We start from the raw sequence: 15,529 nt of genomic DNA on the forward strand, positions 1-15,529 counted from the left end.
TAAAAACTTACTTCTTAAAAAAACTCATTTATATTCTTGAAATTAAAACACTGAGTTTAAAATGAAAGTAAAACACAGAAAAAAGTCTCTGTCCTGTCCTCTGTCTTCCTCCCACCTACTGCTGATTCACTGTTGGCCAGGTAAGGCGAGACAGACAAGAGGGGGAGGCTGGTTTGGGAGTGGCGGCTGCCGTCTCAGCCACACAGTCTTCAATAATTTGTCAAAATTTAAGTGTGACTTATTAGGCCAAATAGTTTGACAGCTTCAGTTTTAGTTTCTTCCTAACAATTTGCTTGAAACTGAACAAACATGTTACAGTGAAACATACCAGCAGCGGATAGGAGAAAGCTGAAAGCAATATGCAGTATTGCTTTCAGCTTGAAATGTATGTTGTGATACAACACATTCAGCACCTGAGGTTTCTGGATGAGGTTGAGTGTTCATGGAGGTCGGGTTCCTACTATGTTTTAATGGAAGTGATTCAGAATCAGACAAATAGGATAGCAAATGAGATCCCAAGTACTGCTAAAGTGTATGCGTGTGTCCTTCACCTCTACGTTCAGTGGTAACAACCAGGGCCTCCTGTTCTTCGCCCCAGCCCACGGCGGTGCGAGCAGTGAGTCGGAACACGTATGTCTGCTCAGGGGAAAGTCCCGTGACAGTGAACTGCCGAGCATTGGAGCCCACCTCCACTGTGGTCCAGCGCAGAGGGTCCCTGCTGTCGAGGCAGTAGGAGATCTGGTAGCCTAGTGAGAGAGGAAATAGACAAAAGGGAGGAGGGATGACAGAAATTCTTGTGTGGATGTGTTTTTTTTTGTGGCCTACATTAGATCACAGAGCACACAGGAATCAAAGGCAGCACAATGTGAGATAGGAAAAAGTCTGCACATAGCTACACAATGCCATACCACACAGCCTCATTTCCACAATAACACATACAAACAAACATGGGTCTCTGCAGCTCCTGTCCCTTTCCACCTCTTTCCTATTACTTCCTGTGTATGTATGGAGCCTTATGACTCTCTCTTGCAGACAACTATAGAGCAAGCCATCATTTTGTCACTGAACACCAGTACATGCTCACATACTGACATTCCCCCTATACATGCTCACATTTTATAATCATACAACCTCTGTTCCTCCCCCTTGGCTGTGACCCATGGTGTACACGGCTTGTGTCTGTTCCTCTGTCTCATGTGCAGTAGGCCATGTAATAACACTAACATCCTTCAACACACAACACAACCTCAAACCACTGATCCCCGACCAAGCTTTCCACAGGCCACTGGCCACTCACAAAGGCCGTTAATATGAAGATTGTATTGTACACCAAATACACACGACCACACAGCCATGAAATCACACAAATTCACAAGTGTGTGGATACGATTGGTTCACAGTAAAACTGTCATGGTAATCTGCTCAGAGGCACATAATCTGGTTGTGTGTCTGATAATCTCATCAGATAGTCTGATTGTATGTTAATGTGAGCGCAGCATGTGGAAGATTATTGGATAACAGCTACACTACAAATCCTCTTGCATCCAAACAATTGGGTCAGAGCACAGCATTATGTTCTGTACTGAATATCATTAGGACATTGCTGGTATCAGACACATGAGGCTAAACCTCCATTACAAAGTGACTGTGTCATGTCAGGGAGAGCTTTTCTCTTCCACAAACAGATATAATGTACCTTATATTTCATACTGCCTCTTAGCTTAAGGCATTCAAAATGTGAATTTATACATAGTGTATCTGCACATATATATTTTGTGCTTTTAGTTGCTGAATCCTCACTGGCCTTGTCTGCGTTGATGAAAATCGTACAGCAAGTGCAGTGCTAGAATGATAGCAGATTCTTTGTATTTCTTCCTCCAACCTATATAGTGTTGGCTGCTTTAGCCAATAAATCAGTGTTGTTTACAGTTTTGTACTAACAGCCAGTGATGCAATACGTGCAGCGACAGGCAGGTTTTGAAATGCCACTGCCATTAAAACTTTGTAAAGAAACAAAATGTTGTGCAGCTCCTCCATTTCCTTTGACAAGTGCATCGTGGGACAACAGTACACATTTATAGCACGCTCCCTTTTTTTTTTTAACATGCATTGACTTTTACTACTACTTACTCAAATTTGAATTATAATTAGTATGTGGTATGGAAATGGGATACAGCGTCTGTTTGCCACTGATGTTCAGGTGCATGTGGCTCTATTATATTCATAGAGAGGTCATGTGAAAACGCAAATGCCTCGTGCCAAATTAGATCGTGCACCCTCTGTGTCTTGTTTCTCCTCTGTCCACCTTCTGTGTCAGTGCCCCATGGGTTGAGAACCCAAGGAGAAATGAGGCAGTCATGAGCGCTAAAGAACCCGGTACACTACAGTTATTTGTATCTGCAAAATGCACACACACACGCACACACACACGCACACGCACGCACACACACACACATACGCACACATAAACTAAGCAAGGACACAGCAGGACTCTGTTTGTGTGTCTGTGTGATCGAGAGAGAGAGATTTGCCCTCCTACTCATCCTTCTGTCACAGAGTGGTGTCGCACTAAATGTCCTCCCTCTTACAATACAGTCACACATCACTCACACTGTCCTGCTCGAGTCCCCCCCCCACTGAGAGGACAAATCCTCTTTCTCCCCTTTGTGCAACACACGCACGCATATACACACACACACACACACACACACACACCTGTCCCTCCTCTCACCTCCATACATCTCCTCTCTGCTGTCTCTCCCCTTCTGTTCTCTCTCTTTCCAGCTCAGCAGCTCTCACATTCCTCTCGCTTCTACTTTGCTTCTCTTCCTCTTCATTAATCTGTTCTTTCGCTCTCCACGCTGTGATTTGCAGGTTTAGGAAACAAGTTATATGTGTGAATCTCAGTGTGTTTATATATGTGTTTATGTATGCATTGGGAAGGGGGTCTTGCTTCAGCAGCTATAATAGCCCTTTTCTAAGGTACAAGCTGTTGATGTTTGAAACACACAAACACACAGACAGACAGACAGACAGACAGACAGACAGACAGACAGACACACACACACACACACACACACACACACATGTACATAAATACCAACAAGCCTCGGCAGTGAAGTGGAGAGTAGAAAGAGCTGACCCCTGTTTGAAAGCTAAAAACAGAATCAGCTCTTTTCCATTTTACGGCTTTTACTTCCTTCCTTCCCTTGAAAGATCACAGCGGTGTGTGTGTGTGTGTGTGTGTTCATGTGTTTAAAACTGCTAACTCATTCCCTCTATAAGCCGAGCTCTGTCCTTCAGCAATTGAAAATAAATCTCTCGCCACTACGAGTAAGAAACTTTCGATTATGATTAAAATATTGTTGTCAAATATGTGCTTTCTTGTATGTTTGTGTGTTTGTTTTTGTACCTAATATGATGCCGTTGGGGTTTGTGGGTGGCTGCCAAACCACCCTAACTGATGACAATCGAACTTCTGGAAACACCATCCTGACAGGGGGCCCAGGGACTGGAGAGAAAATTAGAGAAGGGAGTTGGCAGAGAATGAAACTATAATAATATATACAAAGAGAAACGAGGACAAACAAACTCACTTCAATACTGTAATGAGAAAGAGAATGTCTCAACATCAGGCACTTACATTCTAATACATTAGTATGACGAGACCAAGGCTCACAGATGTATGTGCATCTGCTCCGCACGCACGCACGCACGCACGCACGCACGCACAGTGAGTGTCTTATACATTCTTAAGAGGCACTTCTAAAAGTCACAAAATAGAAAATGTAATTTTCTCTCAACCTCACACCGACTCTGCCTTTGTTCCTGATAAAAAGCACGTGTTCCACACCACCAAATACATGTCAACTTGAATTTATGTGTGTACATGTGTGTATGTACAGTACGTGTATGTGTGTGACGGACAGACAGGAAGGAGCTTCATTATACATTGCCAGGAATTGACTTCCCTGTTCTTGTTTCATCCTGAAATGAGAAAAACTTTTCAAACGTGACACTGTTTGATAAAAGAGGAGTGTGTATGAGTGTGTGCATATGAGTCTCTCCGTTTGTGCATGCGTGTGTGTGTGTGTGTGTGTGTGAGTGCGCGCCAGTGTCCCTGCGTGCTTGTATTTTTATTATTCTGAAAGACCAGACCGGGTTGCTGGCATCCTGAAAAGTCTGCCATGGTTAACACATCTCTGCATCTGAAGAGATCTGCACACATCGGCAAACACTAACACAAATACACTCACACACATACACAATTCAGTGTATTCCGTGTTTAGACTGTGGAGGGTTGTCTGATGGGTGAGCTGAACCCAGTGGATGATCAGTGAAGTGGGGGGAAGATGGGCTGATGGCTGCGTTGACAGCCGAAGGTGTAAAGAGGTGAAAAGCAGCCACAGAGGTGAGAAGAAGGCAAAAGTGTTGAACAAACTGCTCGACAGAAAGGTCAGTGATCACACCGAGACACACGCACACAGATCCTACCATCTTCTTTGGTCCGGAGCAGTATGGGGTTGCTCAGAGGGCCGTCACCCATCCGCGTGTACGCCAGCACCTGCAGCACGTACACTGTGTATTTTTGGAGAACCCTGAGGAGCAGCGACATATTCCCCTCTCCTTCTGCCACCTGAACACTGGGAGGACCTTCTGAGTCCTTCTCACTGTACAACACCTGAGCACAGACACACACACTAAGTCACACACAAATTCACATACACAATCACAAATATAAATAAGAAGTGAACAAATATGTGATTCTACAGTCCTCTCTGCCAGCTCTGAAAGAATTGCTTATGTTTTTTCCCCTTTATTTACAGTAACTTTGGCTTTTTAGGATTAAACTGGTTTTATTTTATATTTTGTTCCTGTCCAATTAAAAAAAAACCCCAGAACCAGCAGTGAGTTAGTCTCTCAGTATTTTATGTCTTCTGCCTGTAGCACTCATCTCCAGGCCTGTTCATTTCCAGCCAAGATGTAAATCTTTAGAGCTTATATAATACTAACAATGGCCTGCAGGACTGCTTGTATGTGAAAGGGCTCGCTCATAGTGATGAACCCACTGATTTTAGCTCCGCTTTCCCCCTACTCTATGGAACTTTATAACAACTTTCAGCTCAGTGTTTTGGTTTTCTGGCTTTCAGGATTAACCGTTCTGGTTCACTCTCACTGCTTTTATAGTGTGGCTATTGGCCACAACAAGCAGCTGTTTTTAGTGACAAAGTTTTAAAGCCTGCTGTTAGCAACTACCTGGTGAACAAAGTGGAGCATTTAGCAGCAAAAGAGTCAGATATTTCCCTCAGGATTTGCTGGAGACCGAAACAGAGCTGAAAGGAGAGTTATTAATGGACTTACATTCCCCAGAAGGCCAGAAACATGACTACAAATGAATATGAATGTTGCTGCTGCTGCTGATATTTGCCAACAAGAACAAGAAAGCAATATTGCAAAAACACAGACAATAGCTACGTGTCCTCTCTTTATTTTATAATCAAACAAAGAAGTGGAGAACATTATAATAAACCCCTGGAGGGTGTGCGTGGGAGCCCGGAAAAAGCAGTTGGAACTACACTGAGTGTTAAAGAACGGGTGTGACTGCCAGTAAGTGGTGCACTCAGGCAAAAATGAGTGCACCTTTCAATCTGCAGGCCGGCAGCAGCTCACTGTAGGCAGCAGTGGAGTGGATTTTACCGTGAAAGTCGTCTAGCTGTCTGTTAAAAATAGACTGCAACTGATTGAAAGACTTTTTAAATTAAAACCTTTATTTGAATATTGGCTGAGTTTCGTTCAGTTTATTTCAATAGTTTTGATTACTATCTAATGTACAGCAGTAATGGCGGTTTTTATACTTCTGCCTACAGCCTATATTGGTCTTTGTCTGTTTGTGCCCATCGTTTTGTACCAGTACATGTGTGACAGGCGTTACAGTGCAAAATGTTTTGCAGCCATGAGCAGCTCCTCCATTTCCTTCCTAATACACTTGAACACTGTATTATGGGACAACAGTACACACCAACAGCACACTCGGAAATGAACTTTTTTAGTTATCTTTGGCTGAAACAAACACTAGAACTGATTCTGCAATTAAAATGACACCAGTGCCCACATCTAAAAAAAGAAATCAGCAATCAACACACACCGTACTTTCATTGGCAACAGGATACGATTTGAATGTGTGTCAAGAACTGTTGTTTCTTGTTCAAGAAGTCCCTGTCCCGCGTGAAACCGTTTTGAAGGAAAAAGTCAGTTCTTAAGTGTCTAAAAACAGAAATAGTCATTAGGAGTGCATGGCAGGAGGCTGGAGAACAATTCAGCATCTAATAGGGGATGGAAGGAGTTGAAGAGCTGCTGTTGGCAGCCACTTCCCATCTATTAACATGGTAGGCATGCTGCTCAGCATGAGCCTCAGGAGGGCACCAAGAAACACACAGATGGGGAGTGTGATGTGCTTTGGGCATGGTGGATGATATGACCTGAATTTTGCACATTTTTAAAATACTGGATGGTTCTGGTGTATATCGCACAGCCACAGCCTGTTTTCTTCTGTAGATATATGTATTTAGAACACAACCATGTCCACGGAAATTGAGGATAAATCCTTTCCTTTTTTTTGTTCTGCTATGTTTTGTTTGGGTGGCGATTAAGAGCTGTACTCTTTGGCATTTTTATATTAGAAAAAATATTTTGCATGTTCGCTTTATTAAAGCTTCCTTTCTGTTGGGGGGTGCTACATACTGTATGTGCCACTAGACAAGAAAAGCAATACTGCAAAAATACAGACAACGGGTACGTGTCTTCTTTTTATTTTAAAATCTAACAAGGAAGGGAGAACATTATAATAAACCCCTGGAGGATGTGCGTGGGAGCCTGAGTGTAAAAAAAAGGGGCGTGACTGCCAGTAAGTGGTGCACTCAGGAATCAACAGTACTTTTACTGCTTTTTTTTTTAGAAGCCGCACATCACAGTATGCCAACGACGTCACCATCGAGGGTTGCAGCGAGACGTCTCCAACTTGGTGTAGAAATACAAGCAGAGGATGAGCTCTAATTTGGCAGATGCGAATAGATTGTAGACTATTGTTGCTGATGCACTAACGCAGAATCTCCAAAGCATATTCAAATCATGAATGTGTACTCAACACATTATCTTATGATGCCCAAACTAAAGTTTACTTTTTAAATTTTAAAAGCTCTTTCTAAAATCAACAGGCTTTATGGATTATTCTCAATTTTTCATAAATGTTTAATCCAGCCATTGTTTGTGCTACAACTAAATATAAGCTGTTTTATGAAGGGGTATTAAACATTAAGCCCCCCACCCACTCCCCCTCAACTCCCCTATACCACGCAAACTGTAGCTGGATGCTTTTAAAGGCAGAACAAAGTGGAGCAGTTACAGGATATTACATCATATTCATCTTATATCAGACTTTTGTGTTCATGCCAGTGTGCATCTGTCTGTGTGAGAGTGTGTGAAAGTGTTGGAGGAGGTGATAATGGGCTGACGGGGTAAAGTGAAAATGCCAGGATGGGATAGAGTGTGTTTGTGTGTATATGTCTGAGTGTTTTGTACACCTTATATCCAAGTATGACTCCATTCTTCTGAGCCTGAGGGAGAGCGGACCAAGTGAGTAGGATCTGGGTGGAACTCACTGCCTCAGCAGTCACGTTCATCGGAGATCCAGATGGAACTAGGGGAACGAATGAACACACACACACACACACACACACACACACACACACACACACACACACACAGCTTGGTGCTACTTCACTCTCTAAACCAATCTTCGATTTTATCTCAATCATCTCCCCGTCCCCCTCCCTCTCTCCGTCACTCCTCTCTGGAATAGAGGGAGCGTGTAGAGGGCAGACAGAGGTGTGCTCCGTTGGACCCTTACAAACAAGAAACAGGAGTGAATGAGTTCTGTGTTTTTACCAGATTCAGCAGTGCTTGCAGCAACAGTGTTGCTCCACGGTCCAGGTCCTATGGAGTTGAAGGCCTGTATCTGAACGTGGTATTGGGTCCAGGGATTCAGGCCCTCTACTGTGGCCTCACCGGCCCCCACTGCTCCCTCCATATCCTCGGTCCTGTCCTCTCCTTGCCCGTCTGTCCTCCACACACGCAGCCGGTAGCCCACGGTCTCTGGGCTGCTGTTGTACTCGGACTCAGTAAGAGGCTAGAGAGTGACCAAGAGTGAGAGGTGGGAGAAAAAAGAAGAAATTAGAAAAATGTGTTTTGCTGTTTATCCTTCTTGTTTGACACGTACACATGTGACACAACGATACAGTTCTTTAACTTTGCAATATGTCGTTATGGCCATACTTTATAGACAAACAGTGTATTATTACAGCTATATATATATATATATATATTCATACTGTATATGAAGTGTTTACTTTTACATGTTTAAAAAATCTAACAGTTTAAAAACTTTGAAACTCTCTATGCTATTTCAGGATAATTACCAATGCAGTTTTTTTTTTATATTGTGCAGTTTATCCCACAATATCTTAATAAATGAGGGTCAGTGTGCCAATCCTGAACTGCAAGTATCTTATAATGTGTCAGCACTTGGCCACCCTGTGCCGCACTGAAATTAATTAATTTTGACTCTGATTAATGGAAGACGAACTATCCATATAGAGGAAGAGGTGAAGGAAAGATTGAACAGGAAGGAAATTTTGGTAAAATTGTGATTAATAAAATGATGATAATAAAACACACAAAAGCTTGAACGCTGTATGAAACAATATGACACAGTTCCTCATAACTAACACGGAGTGGCACCATCAGTGTATTTATTATTATTATGTAGAGGAATGTATTTATTTGGTACCTATGTATTCCACTATAACATTAAATATTCATGACTAGATAAGCAACAATCACTCAAACTAATCTGCTTCATCAGGACTAAGTAGGAGTGGATTCATCAGATTTGGCAATGTAACCAAACAGCTCCACAACTGTCAGATTTTAGATTTTGAGTCTGGTGTTGCCAAACTTGGTTTTCTTGGATTGTTTTCATGGAAATATGTGACATCACCGTATCTAAATGAGCTCCACCCACTTCAAACCAGTGAGAAAAGCAAGTGCGAAAACACATAAAGAGAAATCTGTCATATGTGCAGTAGACAACACTGTTTCAACTTTAGCAGAAGACTGTGAGCTGGTGCAGGACCCCATCATTCATAATAACAAGATGATTAAGAAAACAAATTTTCGGGGGCTTTAAAATTTCAACATTTTGAACTTTAGTACCCTCCAGTGGTTGTATCAAAAAAATGATGGGTCACACAGACACACACACACACACACACACACACACACACACACACACACACACACACACACTAACACACACACGCACACTCACTCACTCACTCACTCACTCAAGTGAAAAAGCATTTCACGTTTCTCAAGAATATGGTTATTTATGTAACGTGTCAAACTCTAAAGTACATCCTAAAAACTTTTCACTGTTTTCTTCCCTTTGACATCGCATCTCCTGATCCTTCTCTGTACCACCAGCTTTCTCCTGTCTAACTCACCCGCTGTCATCCTTTCTATCTTGCTTCCACTCTCATTTCCTGTCACCCTTCCTCCTTCTACTGTCTATACTTTTTCTCTCTCACCTCATCTTTTGTTCTCTTCCTGTGACCCACCATGTCATAATGCATTACAGCCACAACCACCTAAATTCAGTGCCATACAACCATGTTAGCAGAAAGTTCGGTTTGCTCACAGTGTATAATTCCACTGAAAATCTCACCAACAATGTACAGTGGTTGCTCTGTGCTGCGCAACAGATAAGGAAGTAAGACACCCAGTCATTTTAAATACCCCAGTGATTTAGCTCAGCTTAGCATTTAGGAGCCATAATACAGAATGTCACATTAGCTTTATTACCCTTAATATGCAGCTTAGAATAATAGCCTTAGCTAAAACCATTGTGATGGTTCCACTACAGCAGAAAACCTAGCGTAGCTCAGACTGGGCGCTAAAATGCAGGTAAAATCCCATTAGCATGCCGTACAGGTAGCCCATAGCGCCTCAGTGTCTGTGTCTGATTTGACAGGCTCTTTTTCTCATTCCAGCTCTTAAATGGAAAATACTCTGCCCTCCATTTATGTTATAATAGAAGAGGGGAAGGGGGAGTAAAAGAGAGAGGGAGAAAAAGAGAGAGGGACGAAGGGCAGGAACAAGAGCAAAAGAGAAAAGACAGTAAGGAGAAAATTATATTGCAGTTTATGCTGCTAGCGGTCCACATGGTAAATGGGAAATGTGACAGATTAGTTTTAGCACTGATAATCAAGAGAGGCACTGATTATAGGCTGTCAGCCACTCAACCTGTTCAGTCCTGCTGCTGGTGAGCACACATGCACGTGCATATGCACAAGGGGAGAAAATACACAGAGATGCGGAGCAAAGAAACAAAGAAAAATCCCTGTCTGTCCAATTAGCACTGTTTAAATGAGTGTAAATGGGCGGAGTGAAGTTTTACTGTTTCACAGTTAAATTTGTATCTGTGTGTGTGTGTGCGTTTGTGTGTGTGCGTGCGTGTGTGCGTGCGTGTGTGTGAGAGTGTGTGTGTGTGGAGTGTGTGTGTGTGCGTGTTTGTGTGTGAGCGTGTGTGTGTTTGTGTGTGTGTGTGTGTTTGTGTGTGTGTGTGTGCGTGTGTGTTTGTGTGTGTGTGTGCGTGTGTGTGTGTGTTGTGTGTTGTGTGTGTGTGTGAGTGTGTGCGTGTGTGTGTGTGTTTCAGTACCTTCCAGCTGAAGCGCAGGCTGGTCTGTGTAGCAGACAGCAGGGTGAGGTTGGAGGGGTGTGTGTCAGGGGCTGCCTGTAAGGTTTGAATCAGCCTGGAGGGGGCGCTCATGGGACTGGACCCGACAATGTTCACCTGACGCATCCTGAACCTGGAGAGGAGAGAAAACCAAGTTAAAGTCCAACAGTTCCACCACTTAGAACAGTTGTATAATGTTTATTGTGGCTCTGGAGGGAGCTCCAAAGTCTGAAAATAACCACTTTGATGATCTCATTGTGATACATCAGGCTTGAAGAGAACTCATTTTTAACTGGAAGAGGAGTTTAAAAGATACCAGTTCACCAGGTAGGATGACAAACATGATCATAATATAAATTAGCAAGTAAAGCTATAGCACATATGTAAATTAAAAAGGACACACAAAATCTGGTTCATGTCAAAACACAACTTTGGCTGATTGACACTGTGATGTTTAGCAGACGTTGGGTATTGACTGTGACTAGAATATCAGTATTTTCTATGACAAGATGGCGTTGGCACAAGGTGAATAATGGGTTTCTAATATTTTCACTTGATTACACAGTGTTACTGTAGAAACGGTGGAATAAAACCTAAGCAATGGAGTTCATCAGTTCACACTTCATCAGAATACCCTTTGTGATTTACTGGGTGGACTGTTTGCTGTTACATTTGCTTATCATAAAGATATTGTAGCGATCGAACGGGAATGGGTGAGAGGTCAACAAGACAACAAGACTTCACATTGAGAGTGAAGAAAAACAATTTTTCGGACCAACTGTGTTTGCTCCTAGTAGGAGCATTTGTGATATTGTTTCACACCAAAAAGTATTTTACTCAGTAGGATCCTTCAGGTAGAACTCTCCACAAGAGGATTTCTGTAAAGGCCACTGACGTAAAGTAGTGTTGAATTGTCTGAGGATTCCAGACTTTTGTCAGAAAAAAGGAATATAACTATTCAGACCTGTTGACACAAATAAACAGCCATGAAAAGAGCCTATGTTACTTTTGTTACTTCTAAATGCATCCAAGCTCTAGTGTGGGTGTGAGTGACAAAATGCGTGAGCGTGCAGAGTGAGAGACTACATCTATGAGCTCTCCTCCCTGTATTGGGAGATAGAGAGCAGGGTGTAAAGAGGGACTTAAAGCGGGGGATAAGAAACACAGACAAGTGCATCACTTCATCTAATGTCCCAATGGTGTCGCCTGTGACAACATAATCCCTGTGAGTGTACAATGTGTGCACACACACCGCAATCCCATTACAGATGAAGATGGAGATACGAGGAGCGAGAGGCAGAGATAGACAGATAGACTGATAAATACAGCAGATAGACAGACAGATAGAAAGAGAATGAGATGGAGAGAATGAGGAGGAAGCTGCTCAGAATGGCGATAGATCAGGTTTACAAACTGCAGGCTCCCCATGGCCCTTGAGTAGGGATTACAGACACCCCTCTCTCCTCCTCTATTTCCTATTCTCATTGTCTCTGTTATCCCTTTGTCTCTCCTCCTCTTTAATGCTCTCTGCTGCCCATCCTGCTTTCTCATCACCCTTCTTCTCTCCCCCTGCCCTCACCCCGCTCCTCCCCTCTCCTTCCCTTTAGCTAGTTGCGGGAGGGTAATAAGGATCTGCATGCAGCAGCTGTGAAGGTGCTGACAAACAGAAAAGTCTCAGATGGAACTGTCTCTCTGCGTGTCTGTGTGATTTATCTGACTTCACCTGATTCTAGCAATACTGCAGAAACTGGCGGAGAGTAAGATGTGTGTGAATGAGTTTGTGTGTCTGTGTGCATTTTTGAGCACTTGACTCTGCTCTTGTGTATGCAGCGTGTGCTTGCTGCTCACCTGTACTGAGTGAACGGAGTGAGGTCGGGGATCTCCAGCGTGTCTGCATCTGGCTGATTGTCTTTCTGGTAGACAACTCTCCAAGCCTCCTCCTTTCCACGTTCCTTTACTATCTGTTAAGGAGGGATATCGTATTCTGTGTGAGAAAATTGTTTACCTCTAACTGTGTTTCAGGATTAGCAGGCACTAACACACGCACCTGTCCTTCCACAATCCATCGAGATATTGCCGTCTTCCCGTCAGGACCAGGGCGGAACCGAAGTGTTGCTGTCCGAGGGCTGATGTTGGAGATGACTAAGTTAGATGGTGCTCCAGGAAGTTCTAAAGACAGAAAACAAATAATACTGCTTTACTCAAAGATACAAAACGAAACTTTGCCGGTGCATCTAACACCGGCAGGTCACCATCATATCTTATGAGTATTCTTTCAGGTATATGAAATATTTATCGACCAAAATCTTTGGGACTGTTGCTTGCAATAATGTTATTAATGAAAAGAAAAACCTGCATTATTGATGCTTCATAAGTAAGTTACAAATTCTTTGAAAGAAAAAAACACTCTTGCTGCAGCACCAGCAAGCTGAGGCTTTTATTTGTAAAGGTGTTTTTTTTCATGCAGAAAAGAACAGAAGCATCACAGTGTGGTGATTTATTTCAAGAGGATGGATCAAAAGAAATGAACAAAACAAATAATACTTTAATAAAGAGACTTTTCTATGAATGGATAAAAATATGTACAATGCCCAACCTGACAAAATTATTGTCAGAAGTGTTACATGGCTCATAATATACTTACAACAACACTAATATCAGGCCAACAATGACTTCAATACATAAAAAGGCTTTAAGAAGTGAGCGAGCCAAGACATTGTGTCCATGTGTCCATGCTTGGCTATAAATGCTTGTCTATAAAAATAGTGAAATAAAACACTGGTCACAGAACTTTTTAAAAAATTTTACTTAAGTGCACGCACTGCATGTCTCTCTCTGTCAGAGCAATTTATTTCATATTTCAGAGGTCGACAATAGAATACAGAGAGATAAATCTGCACACCAGTGGAGGCGAGAGGTGAATTAAATGCACAGTTCACTAAAGTCCATTTAAGGCCTATAAATGTCTGGGTAGACTGCAAGTCTCATAAATTATGTTGGACCCATTCTTATTCTAACATTGTTCCATCTCTATGGGAAATATGAGTGACAGGAAACGGGCAATGTTGCTGACCAGTTGTGGCAGCCTGAATATCACAACCAAGAGAAGCTGGAAATTTGAGGATTTGGTTTGGGAACTTTCAGTTTCTTTCCTACCACAAAGAAATCTATGATTAAAATGTCGAACCAGCACCTTTTAAAAAAAACATTTTGTAAAGATAACTTGGCGAATGGTACACCCTTTGGAAATTAAAATGAGAAAAGGAAAGGAAGTAGAAGAAAAAATAATTGGAAGTCAACTAATTCATCTTACAGAATGCTGAAAAGTGTCTGATAATAGCATCACTGCTGTTGCCCAACTTTCTTTGTTTCTTGCCGTGTGCTGCCTATTTTGTGCAGGTGCTTCCGGCACATTCAAACTGAAAGCTGCACTGAGTTTGGTCAACAACAAGCAACTATTATTATTTTCCCATGGCAGAGAGTTGTTTTTTGTTTTTTTTGTTAACTCGCGATAAATCACAGAGGAATAATATCTGTTGTATGCACACTTCAACCAGAATTAAATTTTCCAATGAAAGATTTACAACTCCAACTCTGAACTGCCACACACAATTCATAGCTGGCTCTGAATAGACTTCTTCACTGACAGCTGTTGAATTGAATTGGCGCTGGTCTGGCAGGGCGCACATGTGACAACTGCTCTGAAGATGCAGACTGAAATCCTGTTTTGTTTTTTGATATTTTTAATCAAGTCCCATCAAATTAAATATATGACAGGTTGTTTCTGTTAATGAAATTTACATAATCAAATATTCGTCACAATCCACTTTGCTCTAAATTGTCTCACTCAATCACAACAAGACCAAGCACTTCAGACCCACTTTTCAACCACTTCTCTTCACTGTGTTTGGTTAATACTTGGTATCTCTGCATGGTGTAAGAGCTCTGGTGTGATCTGCTGTAATCCATCCAGCTCTGCTGCAGCATCACAAGCTACATATTTGCTGAAAGTGGCAGAAAACAGATCTGTAAAGCCCATGTGTTAAATCAAACACCGTGTGTTGTAACACATCAGTAGACCAGGGCACATCAGACAGATTTTTGTTGAATATCTGAGTGGATTTTTATTGTAACAGGACTATATAACATGACTGGGTCCAGCCATTATGGAAACAAGGCAATATTTATTCTGGATCCAGCGAAGTACATGTGCGCAACAAAAGACAAATTATAGCTATCAGTACCATTGCTCTGTAAGTGCATGCAGCAAACTTGTAAGGGTTATAATGCGGAAATGTTGATATCAGCTGCCTTGCTCAGATGAATGACAAAATTCTCTCAACTCCATGAATACATGAATAAATAAACAAGACAAGAATCTATGCTCGGTGGATCTCTCTCGTTCCCTCTCTCTCCCACTCTCTCTGCTCATTCTTTAGTTCTTTTTCCTAATCTTCAGTCCTCCATCTTTCCTTCAGTCTTTTGCTTTCATGAATTAATGAATAACCTCTGAATCTAAAAACTCTGTCTGTATCCATCTTGCCTTCACTTTTTCTGCTTTTATTCATAAATTAGTAATCAGAAAATGTTAGGACAAAAATCCTGCTGGATGAGGCAGGTTTTTCTTCCATTCTCCTCCACTTCCTCTCTGCCTCTCAGTCCATTTCTGGGAGACTTTGGTGTTCTGTTCTTCAGAGATTGCATATTTTTGTGTTCCCTGTTCTTCCCTCATTATGT

The 15,529-nt window shown here is 42.1% G+C and overlaps 1 protein-coding gene across 1 annotated transcript in view; it reads right to left on the bottom strand.

Moving 5' to 3' along the window:
• LOC111663304 (protein sidekick-1) overlaps positions 1 to 15,529 on the bottom strand; it is a 219,891-nt gene that overhangs the window by 26,661 nt on the left and 177,701 nt on the right. Inside the window, exons 23-30 of the mRNA XM_023417470.2 lie at positions 12,840 to 12,961; positions 12,641 to 12,753; positions 10,775 to 10,925; positions 7,945 to 8,185; positions 7,581 to 7,696; positions 4,495 to 4,681; positions 3,413 to 3,511; positions 552 to 746 (exon numbers count right to left, since the gene is read on the bottom strand). Coding sequence (XP_023273238.1) covers positions 552 to 746; positions 3,413 to 3,511; positions 4,495 to 4,681; positions 7,581 to 7,696; positions 7,945 to 8,185; positions 10,775 to 10,925; positions 12,641 to 12,753; positions 12,840 to 12,961 — 1,224 coding nt within the window. The remainder of the gene's footprint in view (positions 1 to 551; positions 747 to 3,412; positions 3,512 to 4,494; positions 4,682 to 7,580; positions 7,697 to 7,944; positions 8,186 to 10,774; positions 10,926 to 12,640; positions 12,754 to 12,839; positions 12,962 to 15,529) is intronic.

The sequence above is a fragment of the Seriola lalandi genome, unplaced genomic scaffold (genome assembly GCF_002814215.2).
Source record: "Seriola lalandi dorsalis isolate HSWRI2012SDOR001 ecotype SW California unplaced genomic scaffold, Sedor1 jcf7180002054574, whole genome shotgun sequence".
In the NCBI taxonomy this organism is placed as follows: domain Eukaryota; kingdom Metazoa; phylum Chordata; class Actinopteri; order Carangiformes; family Carangidae; genus Seriola; species Seriola lalandi.